Source organism: Electrophorus electricus, chromosome 11 (genome assembly GCF_013358815.1).
Source record: "Electrophorus electricus isolate fEleEle1 chromosome 11, fEleEle1.pri, whole genome shotgun sequence".
Classification (NCBI taxonomy): Eukaryota; Metazoa; Chordata; class Actinopteri; order Gymnotiformes; family Gymnotidae; genus Electrophorus; species Electrophorus electricus.
Genome location: NC_049545.1, coordinates 23,423,919 through 23,441,170, shown reverse-complemented (window position 1 = coordinate 23,441,170; position 17,252 = coordinate 23,423,919). Strand labels below are relative to the sequence as shown.

Sequence of the window (17,252 nt, the reverse complement as noted above, 5' to 3'; positions counted from 1 at the left end):
TACACACTCCACTAAACACACACCAATGCCCTACACACTCCACTAAACATGTACCCTCCAAACACACGCCCCACACACACCACACACACCCCACCAAACACCCACCCTACACACTCCACACACACTCCACTAAACACAAACCCTACACACTCCACTAAACACGTACCCTACACACTCCACACACTCCACTAAACATGCACCCTCCAAACACCCGCCCTACACTCCACACATACTCCACTAAACACGTACCCTCCAAACACATGCCCTACACACTCCACTAAACACCCATCCTCCAAAAACACACCCTACACACTCCACACACTCCTCTCATACATTAAACACTCCACTCACACACCTCACACCTTAGATACTCCCCTCAAACACTTCGCCCTCCTGACACCCTACTCACTCCACTCCATCACTCTACACACACACTCTGCCCTCACACACACTACGTCTTTCACTCTCTCCCCTCACATGCAGGTGAACACGGCACACACTCTCCCCCCGAGGCTGTAACTCAGGCCACGATGGCTCTGCGCTCTCATAAAGTAAGAACAGCTCCACGTCAATGCTGTCAGAGTGTTCTAAAAGCAGGCTGTAATTCAAACTCCTTGGGGCGTGCACGCACACACACACACGCGCGCGCCTCTCTGCCTCTCATCTACCTACACTGTTTCAGCTTATATGCGATCTGTGACCACAAACCTTCACAACTTTATTAGAAACACTTGCCGGAGACATGGTCTCTTATATCGGTCTCTCTCTCGCTCTCTCTCTCGTTCTTTCTCTTACTCTCTGTCTCACTTTTGTTCTGATCTTTTGTCATCTTTCTGACTTCATGGTTTTTTCTTTCTCTCTTAACAGTGCTTAACCCTTTCAATCTGCACGATGTTTCCATCATAAAAGTTGCGGCTGGATTTGACTGGATTTGGCCGATGCTACAGAGCACGCGGGGTTTCGCAGCCCCTCGCGCAGGGGTGACGGCAGAGGAGCGGTCTCAACTCTGCCATACTGCACCGAGCCTGACCAAACATGGGCTACACAGCCAGAATTCTAATCTACTCCAACTGACTCTGACTGGAGGACATGATGAAGAAAGATTGGAACAGACGACGACCTTTTTTTGTGGACCAAGGTCAGCGTTCCGGTGGAAGAGAGGCTTTACTCCACTTTCCGGTTGAATTTGTCTCCACGAGAGTCCATGAGATTCGACTCGGACCCACAGCTGTGTTTCTCAGATATGTAGACATGTAAACAAACGTGCTCGGTTCTGATTTAAGCTCAGCTCATGAGTGCATACACAGGAATGGTACCGCCAGAAACCTGCCAGATTCCAGTCTCAGTCTAGAGGTCACGGTTATGGTCAGAAACAGGGGTCAGCGCCTTTACTGTCGGGGATACTGATTCAATTACCAACTTAAATTCAGCGCAGAACTCTCCTTGCTGGAGAGAGAAGGTTTTATTTGTGTTTACTTATTTGCATTTGTGATTATTAAGTCAGCAGCTCCGCAACTCCTGGGGAGACGGCAGCTCCCCTGCTGACAGAGGGAGATTTTTCCAAGGCCTCAGTAGTGTCATGTTATACTTTTATGGTGAAAGTAAAGGATTTGGCAAGAGATTATTTCTAGATCTTTCTGAAGAGCTTTATTCAGAGAGAGAGAGAGAGAGAGAGAGAGAGAGAGAGAGAGAGAGAGACTAAACTCTCCACATATGTTCTGTGTTACATTACCTCCTGTCTCTCAGTCAGTCAGTCTGTCGTGTGCTTGAATGACCCTTATACAGGACACGTGTATCATACATGTGTAATCTGCCATTGGGTATTAATCCCGTCAGCCTACACCCCGTTTTACTGGATTAGATGAGGCTTTATCTGACCGCTGCAATATTAGGGGCTTAATATCTCCCTGTCTGGGCTGCTGGCACTGGACCTACGAGGATGATTGGTGCGGCTCAGCCATTCTATCTGTCCCAGGCATCTCCGGGCCACTAAGCCGGTATTCAGATTAGCAGGACCGAGGCATTGCCGATTGAGGCCGTCAGGAACATGCATGTTCGAATAACGCTGCGCCCAGGAATCCCAGAGAGAGATAAACAAACAAATCAAGGTGTTATTATACAAGGGTAAGCACACGTGCCGCTCAAGGGTGGAAACGTTTTTCTGAACGGCGGGTTTATCCCGGGACGCAACGCGACCGGCAGGCGCTCCAGGTGAGACTGACGGAGGTGGACATTAATCAGTCCCAGACGTTCCTTAAGAACTCCGTCGGAATGGGCATGAGGGAGCGTTGCTATGGTAACCTCTCTGTAAAGTGACTATCGTGGCGCGCACCCCCCCCCCAGACGAGAGGAATGCGGCATGCTTGTTAGTGATTAGCGAGTCCTCAGAAGAGTGCAGATCTAAAGCCCCTCCTCCCACCCGGCCCGTCAGGCGTCGGACTCCAGCTGGCCCCTCTACGCTCCTGCGCAATTATCTCAACGCAATTATCTCAAAGGAGGTCAAACACACCTCCTTATGGAGCTGTCTGCATGTCTTGTTGCTGCGGTAACCGTGTGGAGTTCCGAGAGAGACCGTCGGAACGAGTGGTGTAAGCCAGCAGCAATTTCTGCATGTGGCTCTCCGGAGCTGACAACGTTTATGGTCGGGCACCGCACGCACGCTCGCACAGCGATTATGAGCTAATGTATAGAGCAAATGTAACTAGTGCCTGAGAAGCACAAAAAGAAACAAACACACTCAAACATACACACTCGCACTCACAAACATCTGAAAAGCAGAATTACTTTCTCTCTCCACCATTCACATACACACACACATACACACACCACCAAAGACACGAACACACACACACACACACACACATCCTCACCTTTTGTTGAAGGGGTTCTCTCCAGTAATGACATGCGTGCTCTCTGGGCCGACCAGGAAGCTGATTCGCTGGTAGAAGCTCTGGGCGGCCTGCTGTGATGAAGCCGATTGGCCCTGGCTGATGATGTCAGCAGGATCGGGAGAGCCACGGCAGAAAGGCTGTGTCTGGCACGAACTCTGGAGACAGCAGTCCGGATCCATACAGTCCACCAAACCATCTATACGCACACAGGAACACGGTACAGTATTATAATGCAGTACTACCTACTTTCGTCTGTGTACAGGTTTACAGTAAGGGGTGCTATGCTAACCGGCGCTGTGTGTGGTGTGTGAGCAGACACAAAATGAGTGTCTTCTGTCTCTTCATGGCCTTCCCACCTCGGGGGAATCCACTTCCTGCAGACCCAGCGGCCTACAAGGGGAACAGCGCCTCTCATATGATGCGTCACCCCGAGGGAAACGGGCGAGCAAACTTCAGCACTAAGTGGAGCAGTTTAAAACAGAGTGCCATTCTTCCCCCACCCCACCTCCATCTCTCTCTCTCTCTCTCTCTCTCTCTCTCTCTCTCTCTCTCTCTCTCTCTCTCTCTCACTCTCTCTCTCTCTCTCTCCCTCTCTCTCTCTCTCTCTCTCTCTCTCCCTCTCTCTCTCCCTCTCTCTCTCCCTCTCTCTCTCTCTCTCTCTCTCCCTCTCTCTCTCTCTCTCTCTCCCTCTCTCTCTCTCTCTCGCTCTCTCTCCCTCTCTCTCTCTCTCTCTCCCTCTCTCTCTCTCTCCCCCTCTCTCTCTCTCTCTCTCCCTCTCTCTCTCTCCCTCTCTCTCCCTCTCTCTCTCCCTCTCTCTCTCCCTCTCTCTCTCTCTCTCTCTCTCTCTCTCTCCCTCTCTCTCTCTCTCTCGCTCTCTCTCCCTCTCTCTCTCTCTCTCTCTCTCTCTCCCTCTCTCTCTCTCTCCCCCTCTCTCTCTCTCTCTCTCCCTCTCTCTCTCTCCCTCTCTCTTTCTCTCCCTCTCTCTCTCTCTCTCTCTCTCCCTCTCTCTCTCTCTCTCTCTCTCTCTCTCTCTCGCTCTGTAAACAGCTGGATAATGCTTTGCGTGGAGTTGAGATGTTCTCCCCCACAAGCCAAGGCATAAACCTCCACCGTTCGTCACACTTAGTTTACAAAAGGCCCGTGTACATACCGAGCATGATGGCCAGGGGCTGTAGAGAAACATACATGACACACACACGCACACGCATAACACACACTCATACACATACAACACACATGCATGCACTCACACCCCCACACACTCCAGTCAGTGGGAGTCTAATTCTTGACTCCTGCATCGATGACCCTGTTCGTTGGCGAGAGTGATGGTGTGTCTAACTGTTTGTTTTACTTATGTGAGCATCCGTCCGCCCCAACGGCCCCACCCCACGACTCCGGCCAAAAACATGACCGTGCCTCACGTGAGATCTGACCTCTTCAGAACTCTCCCGCTGTGCTCCACCCACCCCCTATGGCCAACGTCAACACACACACACACGAGATTCCTGAGAGGGGATCAGGCCGTTAGCTCGCACACAGAGGCCGGCCCGGACCACTGGACGCCGTGCAGATGGCTACGTATTCAAGGCCTCCAGCATTTGTTATGATGTCTCAGACTGACGAGCGCAGACGAGGGCGATGATGGAGGCTGCTGGACATACTTTACAGTACTTTAACCATGAAGGGAAACTAAAGCAAAGTAGCAAAATATAGCAAGGAAAACAGAGCAGACACGGGTTAGAACAGGGCAGGCGCTGCACATCTGCCTGACTCGGCTGGAGGCACCGAAAAAAACAGCAAAACTTTCAGTGAGCATTCATGCGATTTGCTACATGCTAACATCAAAAGAGACTTTTCAAGCAAAAACAGTTGCAGAGAAAACATACACATATGTGCAAAATTGCCACTGCTCACCCTGCACTGCACTGCGCCGCACTGGCGTGTGTCCTGCACTGCACTGCGCCGCACTGGCGTGTGTGTCCTGCACTGCACTGCGCTGCTCTGGCGTGTGTGTCCTGCACTGCGCCGCTCTGGCGTGTGTCCTGCACTGCACTGCGCTGCGCCGCTCTGGCGTGTGTGTCCTGCACTGCACTGCGCCGCACTGGCGTGTGTTTCCAAGCCGACGGACAGAAACAGCTATGCGGGCAGAGCAACCTCGGGACCAGGGTCATGACAGGCCAGTACTGCCCCCTGTACTGCCCCTGCACTGCCTCCAGTACTGCCCCAGTAAAGCGAGCGGAGAGAGATGCTTATTTTCTGCTGCGTTTTGACTGAGACGCCCTTGAACACGCGTCAGTCTGAGACATAGCCCGGTCTTAGGATGAAGAGAGTGATGGAGAAAGAATGGAGCGCGAGAGAGGATGGAGATAGGGAGGAAGAGTTCAAATAACGAGAGGATGGACAGACGGGGAGAAAGAGTGAACATATAGAGAGGATGGAGGGAACAAGTGAGAAGCTGAAGAAAGGCTTGAGAGGCGTGGGCAGAGTGAAGGATAGGGTTAATGAAAGAGAGAAAGAAAGAGAGTGAGGGACCAGTGCGCAGTGAGGAGGGCTAAAGGGAGTTTCAGGGGTTTATCTTACAAACTGTCAAGACAGTGAGCTGTAAGTCTTACAAGAGCTGTGAGACAGCTGTCATGAGCTTAATAAAGTTAAACAAAAAATCACAAAATAATAATAAAAATCTTAATAATAAAATTCGTAAAAGTAACACTTTAAACCCATCTATGGTAAAATAATTCCACGTTAAAGTAGATCCACGTTGCCTTAAAGTGGCCTGTTAGGTACCGATATGGCAAACCAGCCCTGCAGCACCAGTGTGACTGTGCAGTCTGCACACAGTGGGTCTGTGCCTCTTCTGGTCTGCACACAGTGGGTCTGTGCCTCTTCTGGTCTGCACACAGTGGGTCTGTGCCTCTTCTGGTCTGCACACAGTGGGTCTGTGCCTCTTCTGGTCTGCACACAGTGGGTCTGTGCCTCTTCTGGTCTGCACACAGTGGGTCTGTGCATCTTCCTGTCTGCATCTTCTGTGCATCATCTGGTCCTCACACAGTTGTGCCTCCGACATCAGGATGATTTTGAACCTCACGTTCGAGGCTCTGGAGCTCCTCCCAAAGGAAAAATGTCAGTTCCAAAGACATTGTTTCCTGAGTTATGTAGGCCCATGAAAACCGATCGCTTCATCTCACTTTACTCGACCTCAAAGCCTCTCAATGACACTTGTGTCGGGGGCGTCACTGTGTGTCATCTTTTAAGGCTCTAACCCGTGCACTAATAACTAAGACAGAGACTCTTTGTAATGTATTGGCTCAGACACAGAAAGTGAAGGGGTTTCATTTATTGACCACTTCCCCATTACTCTGCCGGCGTTAATGTGGAGGCGTCTGTGGTGTCTGGCTCCTGACATCGGTCTCCGCTGCGCAGTTTTACACTCAGGTCTGCATGCCTGTCATGCTCTCCTTACTAGTAATAGAATCCGGATGTGAGCAAGGAAGAATGTTGCATGAATGCAAAGTGCAAACTTTTGATCTACATGAGCAAACAACAACAACAACAACTGTCCGTTGTTACCTGCGGACTGTTTCAATGCTAACAAAGATGTTTTTGGCTGTAGATAGCAGCCTGCAGTGGCTTGTTTATTTTCTGGAATATTCTAGACCTTGTTCCCAGCATAACAATGTCAGAGGATGGAGTTGCTTGCTGGTTATCTGTTTAGGGTCTAGAATGCAGGAAGAGGCAGAGCATGTCAGGAGAGGTCTGCCGGTCAGTCCTCTAGCTCCTCCCACCCACCCAGTCATTCAGAGAGAGGGTGGGGCATATCTGCACGGAGCAGGGCTTATTACTTAAGAGACCACTTAAGAGGAAACAAATCACACTCACGCTTGCACTCACTAATTACCATAAAGTTGCACACACACTCACACGCTAATAAACAAACCTGCGCACAAACTCACACAAACCAGTACACAGGCACATGCACACCCACAAATACACCAAATCTCACATACAGAAATTAATGCACAGTCACACGGTCCCTCACACACACACACACACACACACACACACACACTCACACTCACCTCCTTCATTGTCCTTGCCGTCCGTGCAGAGGGTTTCCATGGCGACATCACAGCCGACTCCCCTCCAGCCAGGTTGACAGACGCAACGCCAGCCGTTCTGGTCCAGTGTGCAGCGGCCATTACTGTTACATAGTCCCGGGCATCCCTCTGTAGAGATACACACGCACAGTCAGATAGACACGCACATGCAGGTGTGTGTCTGTGTGTGAGAAAGGAGTGTGCAAGTATGTGCAATAATGTGTGCATGTTAGAGAGCGTGTGTTTAAGTTATGGTAATAATGTGTGTGTGTGTGTGTGTTTGTGTGTGTGTGAGTTGAGAGTCAGCCTGCAGTAGCGGCTGTATTGGGACACTGTAGACCTGCAGGTGAGATCATACAGAGAGATGAGCACATCCCTGAACAGATACACACTCAGAAAGAGGCAGATGGAAGAGGGCAAAGGTCAGAGGTGAACACAGAGTGACGCTGGATTTGGCGCAGGCCCGGTGAGATGCACAAAAGGCTGTAAATTCACATGAATGTAAAAATAAAACTAAAAATAAAAAACAACAGCAGTCGTTGCCACCTTGGGCCTCACATCATCATCATCATCATCATCATCATCATCACGCCCTCTCAGTTATGGGCACTCAAAATGAAAAAAGATAAATGTCAATCACAAAAAACCAAAAAACCCAAAACAAAACATGATATCATGTCTCCACGATATTCAACCCAAAAAAGAAGGAAAAGTAATCCAATTTTGTAGAATAACCAAATAAAAATAAATACATATTAATAATGATAATAATAATAAAGTAATGGAGAGAGAGAGAGAGAGGTCAGTGATTTTAACAGCATCCATGTGAAGACACAGCTCAGAGAGGAGAGAGACTCCTGGCATAAAGTATAGGGAGGGTGGGCTCTGAGGGGTGGGTGGTCACCGCCGTCACTATACTTTCTGCCCAGGTCACATTCTGGTGGGGGGGGGGGGGGGGGGTAGCACAGGGCCATGGGTGATAAAGAAACAACAACAGCTGGAGAAACACATCAGGATTCAGGCTACGGAATGCATGACAGGACCCCCAGAATCCCCAAAACAAGAACAAAAAAACTCAGGGATCACACATGTGCGTGTGTGTGAGGGTGTGTGAGTGTGTTTGTGGGTGTGTGAGTGTGGGGTGGGGGTGGGGTGTGTGTGTGTGTGGGTGAGTGTGTGGGTGTGGGGTGTGTGTGCGTGTGTGAGTGAGTGAGTGTGTGTGTGTGAGTGAGTGTGTGTGTGTGTAAGTTTGAGAGTGTGTGTGTGTGTGTGTGTGTGTGTGAGTGAGTGAGTGAATGTGTGGGTGAGTGTGAGTGAGTGTGTATGTGTGAGTGCGTGTGTGTGTGTGTGTGTGTGTGTGTGTGTGTGTGTGTGTGAGTGTGAGTGTGTGGGTGAGTGAGTGTGTGTGTGTGAGTGTGTGTGTGTGTGAGTTTGTGAGTGAGTGCGTGTGTGTGAGTGTGTGTGTGTGTGAGTGTGTGTGTGTGTGTGTGTGTGGGTGAGTGTGTGTGTGTGTGTGTGGGTGAGTGTGTGTGTGTGTGAGTGTGCGTGCAACAGAGACACGCTGACAACGTGCTTCATAGACAGAAAAAAAAGAAAGAGAGGAGGGGGATAGAAGAGAAGGAGGGAAAAAGAAAGAAAGAAAAGAATGGAAGAGAGAGGGAGTGGAGTGATTGCTTGTGGAACAATCTCCCTGTGGTTGGGGTTTACCTTTAAATCCTATCCTCTCTCCTACCATGGGGCCATAGCAGGGTCAATTCAGGAAAGGACAACAGAACAAAACAAAAGGTTCTGAGAAGTTGAGTCTGGCATACAGGACATTAAAGAGACACAGGACGGCAGGGACAGACAGAGGGACAGACGGAGGGACAGACGGCTGGGGGAGCAGAAACCAGGGACTGGGAGAGCCAGAGGCATGATGCTCAGCCTTGTAGGTTCTGAGCCGGCACTCTGGGGGCCGACGCGGTTGTTTTAAAATACAGAAACACACCACAGCAACAGGAAACTTCTTATTAGGCATAGGGCACTTAAAATAAACAAAACCATATTTAAGCAACATTTGATTGATGCATAAAAAGAAAAAAACAAGACTATCAAAATAAATAAATGTGTTAATTAGCATAAAAATCCCTCACTGGGAGCATGAGCTATGGCATGATTGCAGTGTTGACGTTAGTTTGTGTGACAGAGTAAAACTGTTTTGTAACACTGGTTTGATGGTTGGTCCTCTTCTGTGATGTGTACAAGTAGATGGAAATCCTGCTCACAGGGATGTATTCCAACTACGGTGTGTGTACATATATATATATATATAAACACCAAGGGCTGTGGACACAGAACACAGACACACGCCTGTGTCGAGTGCCTCAGCGGATCACTACGATCTACACACGAGAGCAGGTTGAGGAACTTACTGAGCGCGCGCACGCGTGCATGTGTGTGTATGTGTGTCTGAGAGAGGGAGGGAGGCCGTTGCACTGCTCAGCAAATTGGGGACATTTGCCAAGGAGAATGCTAAGGGCATGGGATTGGATTTCTGACAGTCCCAAAAAGAGAGATGAGAATGAAGAATCAGTTATTCTGGAGCAGATAGTATACGCAAGGGGGAGAGAAAGAGAGAGAGACAGAGCGAGAGAAACAGAAAGATAGAATGAGAGAGGAAAAGAGAGCGAGAGAGAGGAGACAGTGTGTGGAGGTTATTAATGTGCAGTCAAAGTGCCATCAACATCTGAACTGGCGCACACATGCACATAGAACAGAGGAAGGAAGGACACAGTACCTTGGACATACGTCTCCGGGTGAGCTTCAGAGAGAGCAGGACGCAGAAAGAGAGAGACAGAGCAGACGTTTCAAAAAGAAGGTAAAGAAGTTACAGTAGGGTCCAAGAACAGCAGACATAATATCCCCCATACATGCACGCACTCACGCTCACACTCACGCATGCACGCACGCACGCTCACACTCACGCTCGCACTCACGCACGCTTGCACTCACTCACGCACACACGCAATCACGCTCGCACTCACGCACACACTCACTCACACACACACTCACACACAAACACACTCACGCTCGCAGTCACACACACACGCACGCACTCACGCATGCATGCACGCACTCACACACACACACACACAGGTTCACAACACAAAGGGCAAATGGAGCAAAGGCGTAAGAAACAGGAAGCCATTTTAAAGAGCTACAAATTGTGCACGGCCATCAATCTCACAAGCACGAAACTCATACTACATTGGACATCAAAGAAGTGTAAAGGCAAGTCACAACCAACCAGTCACATCGATTCACACATCATTTAGCATTTGAGCATGTGCTTGCCAGCCATCTCCACATATATCTGCTTGGAATGAACCACAGCCGATGGAAACCAGCAGAGAAAGCAGGAACGTTGCGGAGTGTACAGGATCGTAGCCGCAATGCAACAGTAGCTCTGGGCTCGGATGGCCGTGACTGTTTACATGTTCAATCGCGAGCTGTGAGCTTGAATGAAGGGTTTGGATCTGTCGTTGTGAAATCTCATCATGGCAAGTCCTTGTGGGGTTCCACACAAATGGGAAATACAGCATCTCTCTCTGAGTGAAAAAGGTGTGCATTTGAGTGGTTTTGAAAAAAAAGTGTATTTGAGTGGTTTGTATTTGAGTGGTTTGGAAAAAGGTGTGTATTTGAGTGGTTTGTATTTGAGTGGTTTTGCCAAAACCAGTCATCACCACAGATGTGAATCCATATGTGTGTGTGCTTGCTTGTGTGTGTGTGTGTGTGTGTGTGAGAGAGTGGGTGTGTGTGTGTGTCTCAGACTCACATCACTTGATAAAACACTGTGGATAAAAGAATCATGACAGGATATTGGATGCACCTTGTATACTACAAATGCAGAGTAATAACATTACAGACCTGCTGCAATAATACCACAGACCTGCTGCAATAATACTACAGACCAGCTGTAATAATACTACAGACCTGCTGTAATAATACTACAGACCTGCTGTAATAATACTATAGACCTGCTGTAATAATACTACAGACCAGCTGTAATAATACTATAGACCAGCTGTAATAATACTATAGACCAGCTATAATAATACTACAGACCAGCTGTAATAATACTATAGACCAGCTGTAATAATACTACAGCACCACTGTAAGAACAACAACAACAATAATAAATACTACAGACACAAAGTGACAAAGCTTCTGGAATAAAAATCTAAATGTGAGTTCAGACTGAAACTCACCTGCTCCATGTGTACATATGTTGTTGTTGTAGTCCTGTGTGTGTGTGTGTGTGTTACTGTAAGAAAGAGCAAATTCATATGGGACGTTTTCTGTTTAAGTTTGTGATATGATTTGCATACGATTTCTGTTTGTGTGTGTGTGTCTGAATATCTGTGTACCATAGGTGTATTTAATATCTAAAATACATAAATACAAAATATCAAATTTCTGTTGGTGTTTGGTATGATGTGTCTGTGCACATGTATTTTGTGTGTGTGTGTGTGTGTGTGTACTTGTTGACTGCCAGAGCAGTTCCCTACAGTGAGAGTCAGAGCCTTGTGCTGTGTGAATACTTGGCAAGCCTCATATTAAATCCAGGGTTATGAAAACATCACCTACACATTCTCAGACATGAGCACTAGCTCTGGGGCCAACCATTTACTGGGTAATTACAGCTGAAGGTTTGCTCTTTAATACCCACCGTCCTTAGGGAAGGAAGACGAGAGAGAGATGGGGGGGGGGGGGGGTGTTTTCGGTCATCGGCGCTTCACCGTGTTCGGATTTAAAGGCCCCTGATTAAAGTGACATTCATCTGGGAATAATAGTCCCCCCAGACTCAGCCCAGTTCAACACCATCACCCCATGACAGGACAAGAGACAGCAAGCAAGAGAGCAAACGAGAGAGGGAGAGAGAGGGAGAGCGAGGAGGAAAACACGCGAGCAAGACGGTTAAGCAAAGGAGACCTTCCGGACCGGAGCGCGAGAAGTCTCATTACGCCACTCCTGTGCACAACCACATGTTGGTGCTGTACCTGTCCTGAGCCCTGGAGGTAACACACACACACTCTGAACACACAGGCTTTCCCATCCTGCCCTGCTGGACCAATCAAATACCAGCCAGGTACTGGTGATGGTCCAATCAGCTCCTGAGCCTGGTGCTCAAATAAAAGCACAAAGAGCCCAGTGAATCGCCAGTGAGGGACCATGACAGCAAAACGCAGAGGATTACACGCATACGCACACATGCACGCACACACACACTCACTGACACATAAACGCACGCCATACACACATATACACACGCACACATATACACACGCACGCACACACACACACACACACGCACGCACACACTCACTGACACAAACGCACGCCATACACACATATACACACGCACACACACGCGCGCACACACACACACACACACACACACACACACACACACACACACACACGGACACACACACGCACGCACGCACACACGCACGCACACACGCACGCACACACGCACGCACACACATATACACACACACACACACACAGGTTTTTCTCTTTGCCCAAAAATATATTTCATTTTAATCTCTGAAAGGGTGACTCATTAAATAATGATCAAGATGCGGAAATCACACAGAGATCTGGAAGTGTCCGTTCAGACTCCTCTGGCCTGAGATGTCTAATTTAGATACAAATTGTAGAGAGGGAAGAGAATTCAGTCTATCGGAAGAGAAAATAGGAACGTGTGTATGTGTGTGTGTGTTTTAGAAAATGCCATATTGCTGTCATTTCTGTCCAGCTTAATGGTAATATGCATGCATGCGTGAACGTACATGTCACAGGATGTCAACTCTGTCTCAGTCAATGAATATAACGCATGTGCTTACTGTGTGCGATACATTATAGTCTAGGGTGAGTGTGAGTGTGTGTGTGTGTGTGTTACAATGCCATGGTAAATCTGGATTAGCAGGGCTTCCAAATATACATATGTCAGATATCCCGTGGGGGGGTGTGTGTGTGTGTTTTGCATATATAAACAAACAATTTATATATATTTGTGTGTATGTGTGTGTGTGTGTGTGTGTGTCTGATAAATAAGATTGGAAATGCCAATCTGTACAGCTCTCCAGAAAGCTGCAAACTCCTTCGTGATTTCTGGAAGGGCTTCCCTATGTGTTTGGATCAGGTCTTGGCTTGATTTTCACGTTCAGTATGCGCCATTCTGATGATCTCTCTCCAAGAGAAGAGCCTTCCACACCCTGCTCCCCCTCTCTGTGGAATCCAGCTCTGTTTTGTTGACTATAATTTGAGGTCTCTTCCTCCAAAATAACTACTTATTTGGCCAGTCAAAACCAGTCATCACCATGGAAACGCCCAGCATGAAAATACAAACAGCATTGTAGGTGGCGCTTAAGAAGCGCTGATGACCTAGGGCAGGTGTCTAAGCGACTCCCTCCCTGCCAGAGTCTAAATATTGTTCTGAAACAAAACAAAAGCTCACAGTGTCTGTCTTGATAAAAACCACTGACTCAGTGTGTAGTAAAACTGGCCTGGACGTAGACATGCCTAACACAATATGTAACACAATAACCTAACACAATACCTAATGCAACAACTAACACAATAACTAACACAATACCTAACACAACAACTAACACAATAATCTAACATCATAACCTAACACAATAGCCTAACACAATAATCTAACATCATAACCTAACACAATAGCCTAACACAATAACTAACACAATAACCTAATACAACTAACACAATAGCCTAACACAATAACTAACACAATAACTAACACAATAACCTAACGTAATAACATACCTCTGTCTGTGATAAGGGCCTGCGTTTGGTACAGACACTGTGAGTTTAGGTATGAGTGTGTGTGTGTGTGTGTGTGTGTGTGTGTGTGTGTATATACGTATAAGAGAGATAAAGGATGATGATGTAAGCATGTGGTCTTTTGGAAGGGAAGTGACTGTGTACAAACTGTGATGGGGTTAATGAGAGCATGGATGTGAGAAGATAGGAAGGTCACACACACACACACACACACACACACACACACACAATCAATCACCCCATACTAAGCCAAAAGAGACTCCTTACACCAGGTTGACATAAAAGATGCATTAGATACCATAATTCTAACACACACACAGACACACACGCGCACACACACACACGCACACACACATACAGAATGATCTCAGGTAGAAAGAGACAGAGTGCTGGTGTAACCTTGTCTCAAAGTGACTTTTCTAATCTATAATCCTTACTAATGCCAAAAGTGGAACCCTGTAGGGCTGAATTCTGAGACATTTTCCTAGTCCCTGTTACTGCACACACACGCACGCACACACACGCACACGCACACACGCACGCACACTGCTCTAAGGCCTCCATGTATACCACAGGCAGGCTCTGCTCGCAGTTCTCAGCCTAGTAACACTGCTACACTTAGACAAACAGGTTCATTAATATATTTCTTGTTAAATTAAAGTGGTGGCCAAGGCTGTGTGTGTGCGTGCACGCGCACATGTAATCTCTGGCTTGATAAAGTGGCAGAAACACGTGCTAGTGCCTTGCTAATGGGAGCGGGCAAACGTGGGCCAGGTTTTCCCGTTAGGCAGCCGCTAGCTAACGAGGCGGCGTGCTGTGATCACTCACGCCGACGCGCTGAGCACCTACCGCAGCCTGCGGGGAATCGGGGTGGCGTGCAGACAGAGCCAACGCGCTAACAACACGCGCCAACACGCTAACAACACGGGCAGATTTAGCCACCTGATGCAGGGCCGTAGCCCAGCAGTGACTGGCCTGTGCACACGGCCACCCGCCGGATATGGCAAGAGACAAGGTCCAAGAAGAATCAGGAGGCTAATTGTCTTTCTTCCTGGAGATCCACCCCTGCTGGGTTTGGGCCCAGCACTAATCTGGCCACCTGATCCAGTGTTTATGTGGAAACAAGACCAAACGCCACTAAGTTAAGACTAGATCTTCAGCACTGTGTGGCAAGAAATGGAAAGAGTTGAATTAGAAAAGTGAAGAAAAGTCTAATTGACCGAGAAAAAAAGAAAACTGCGCACACAACCGCTTCCACTTTGAGGGCCAAACAGGGTGAGCAGTTTTAAAAGCTGAATTGTGGGCTTTGGGGTTTGCGCAGTCACCACTTTAACAAGAACGACATTTCAGATTTTGGAGCTCGTGCCGTGGTGAGCTGGAGCACCGATCTACCGGAGCCGCTGCCGCTCACAGCAGCAGGAAAATGCCAGAGTTACTAACCAGGAAAGGTCAGCGCATCCACGACGAGAGCAAGCAGCAGTCCAACAGACCTCAGTACACACAGGGGAAAAGAAAGACTAGGAGAGAGAGAGGGAGAGAGGGAGAGAGAGAGAGAGAGAGAGAGGGAGAGAGGGAGAGAGAGAGGGAGAGAGGGAGAGAGGGAGAGGGAGAGAGAGAGCGGGAGAGAGAGGGAGAGAGAGAGAGAGAGAGAGTGAGGAATTTGTGTGAGCAGTAATCCAGGGAAGGTATTTAGTAGCATTTTAAACACAAGGACTTTGACCTTCCTTAATGAACACAGCGTCATGAGTAAGAGCCGAATGGCTTCTTTCCAAATCCCCGCACGGATGATCACATATAAACCTTACCCATGCTAATCAATAAACATAAACAAAAACAGACAAATCCTTGTCTGTTTGGTTGAGCTCAAGAACGCACGAGGGACCACATTATAATCTTTCACAATGTGGTGTCAGGGATCAAGTCTGTGACGTTATTATATCAGGGTGTTTGGGAAACAATCATGGGGGTAAGAACTGGTAACAAACATAGTGAGTTCATCACTCAGGAAAGAGGAGTGAATCAGGGATACAGACTCGGTCTAACAATGTATACATCAACGAGTTATGAAACATTGGAGTTTACAGCTGCAGACGGACCTGCTGGAGAACCCGCGCTAGAACTGGGCCCTGGCAGTGAAACCAAAGAAGACCAACGTCATGATCTCCCAGAAAAAGCCACGATGCCAGCAACACAAACGCCAGTTCACTCTAGACAGCAGCGCCTCGGAGCAGACGCTGACGCACACTCACCTCGACCTCGTCGTGACTGCCAGCCAGTGAATGTAGCAGAGCTAAACGCTCACAGAGGACTATGTGTAATAAAGAGAACCTACTGCACCGATATAACCATTTCGATTTGAGGCAAATGATACGATAGTGTAATTCAGACCATTCTGCTGTATGGACTTGAGGTGCAGGGTCGTGTCTGTCACCATGGCTACGCTCGCCGGGACAAGCATCCAAAAGATGCCAGGCACGCAGGAATTTGCTACTTGATTTTAAAAACCTGAACTATTTGGTACACAGGGACCATGAAAGTAAAACTACCAGCACATTCGAGTGTCCTCGGCCACTAAACAGAGAGCCTGGATTGTGTCCCAGACACAAAGTTGAGATGGATCCTACACACTAGCCCTTATACAGCAGTCCTACACACCAGCCATACCATCTTCTTTGCTAAACGCACTTGTGTGAATGTGTATATTTGTGTGTATATGAGTGTGCATGTGTGTATATACGTGTAAGTGTGTGTATGTTTGTACATGCATGCAAGTGTATGTGTGTGTGTGTCTGTGTGTGTGTCTGTGTGCGTGCGTGCGAGTGTGTGTGTGCGTGCGTGCGTGTGTGAGTGTGTGTGTGTGAGTGTGTGTGTGTGTGTGTGTGTATGTGTGTGAGTGTGTATGTGTGTGAGTGTGTGTGTGAGTGTGTGAGTGTGTGTGTGTGTGTGTGTGTGTGTGTGAGTGTGTGTGTGTGTGAGTGTGTGTGTGTGTGTGTGTGTGTGTGTGTGTGTGTGTGTGTGTGTGTGAGTGTGAGTGTGTGTGTGTGTGAGTGTGTCTTACCAACAGTACAGTGTTCTCCTGCCCAGCCCTGATGGCACTCGCACTTCCCGTCTCTGCAGACCCCGTGTTCAGTGCAGCGAGGATGGCAGGCCTTCACATCACACACGGAGCCTGCCCAACCGTCCTCACACCGGCAACTCCCGCCCAAACACACTCCGTGGGAGCCGCAGTCCACCGCACACACTTCTGCACTCACACATACAAAAGAGATATCAAAGCTATATTCATCCTAAAACACAGTATACACACACATATGCACAAGCATATACACAATTATTCAGCACACATACATCACATAGAAACACATACACGCATGAACACACACACACACACGCAGACACACACACGCACACACAGACA

The 17,252-nt window shown here is 48.1% G+C and overlaps 1 protein-coding gene across 6 annotated transcripts in view; it reads right to left on the bottom strand.

The window, feature by feature from the left end:
- The window catches only part of tenm3 (teneurin transmembrane protein 3), a 263,354-nt gene that overhangs the window by 46,942 nt on the left and 199,160 nt on the right, over positions 1–17,252 (bottom strand). For 3 of the 6 annotated variants that reach the window (XM_035531325.1, XM_035531327.1, XM_035531330.1), the window contains 5 exons: positions 16,893–17,078; positions 9,762–9,785; positions 8,693–8,713; positions 6,968–7,114; positions 2,871–3,087 (listed from right to left, as the gene is read on the bottom strand). In XM_035531325.1, the coding sequence (XP_035387218.1) occupies positions 2,871–3,087; positions 6,968–7,114; positions 8,693–8,713; positions 9,762–9,785; positions 16,893–17,078 (595 nt within the window). The remainder of the gene's footprint in view (positions 1–2,870; positions 3,088–6,967; positions 7,115–8,692; positions 8,714–9,761; positions 9,786–16,892; positions 17,079–17,252) is intronic. The other 3 variants (XM_035531328.1, XM_035531329.1, XM_035531326.1) reach the window with 2 other exon arrangements.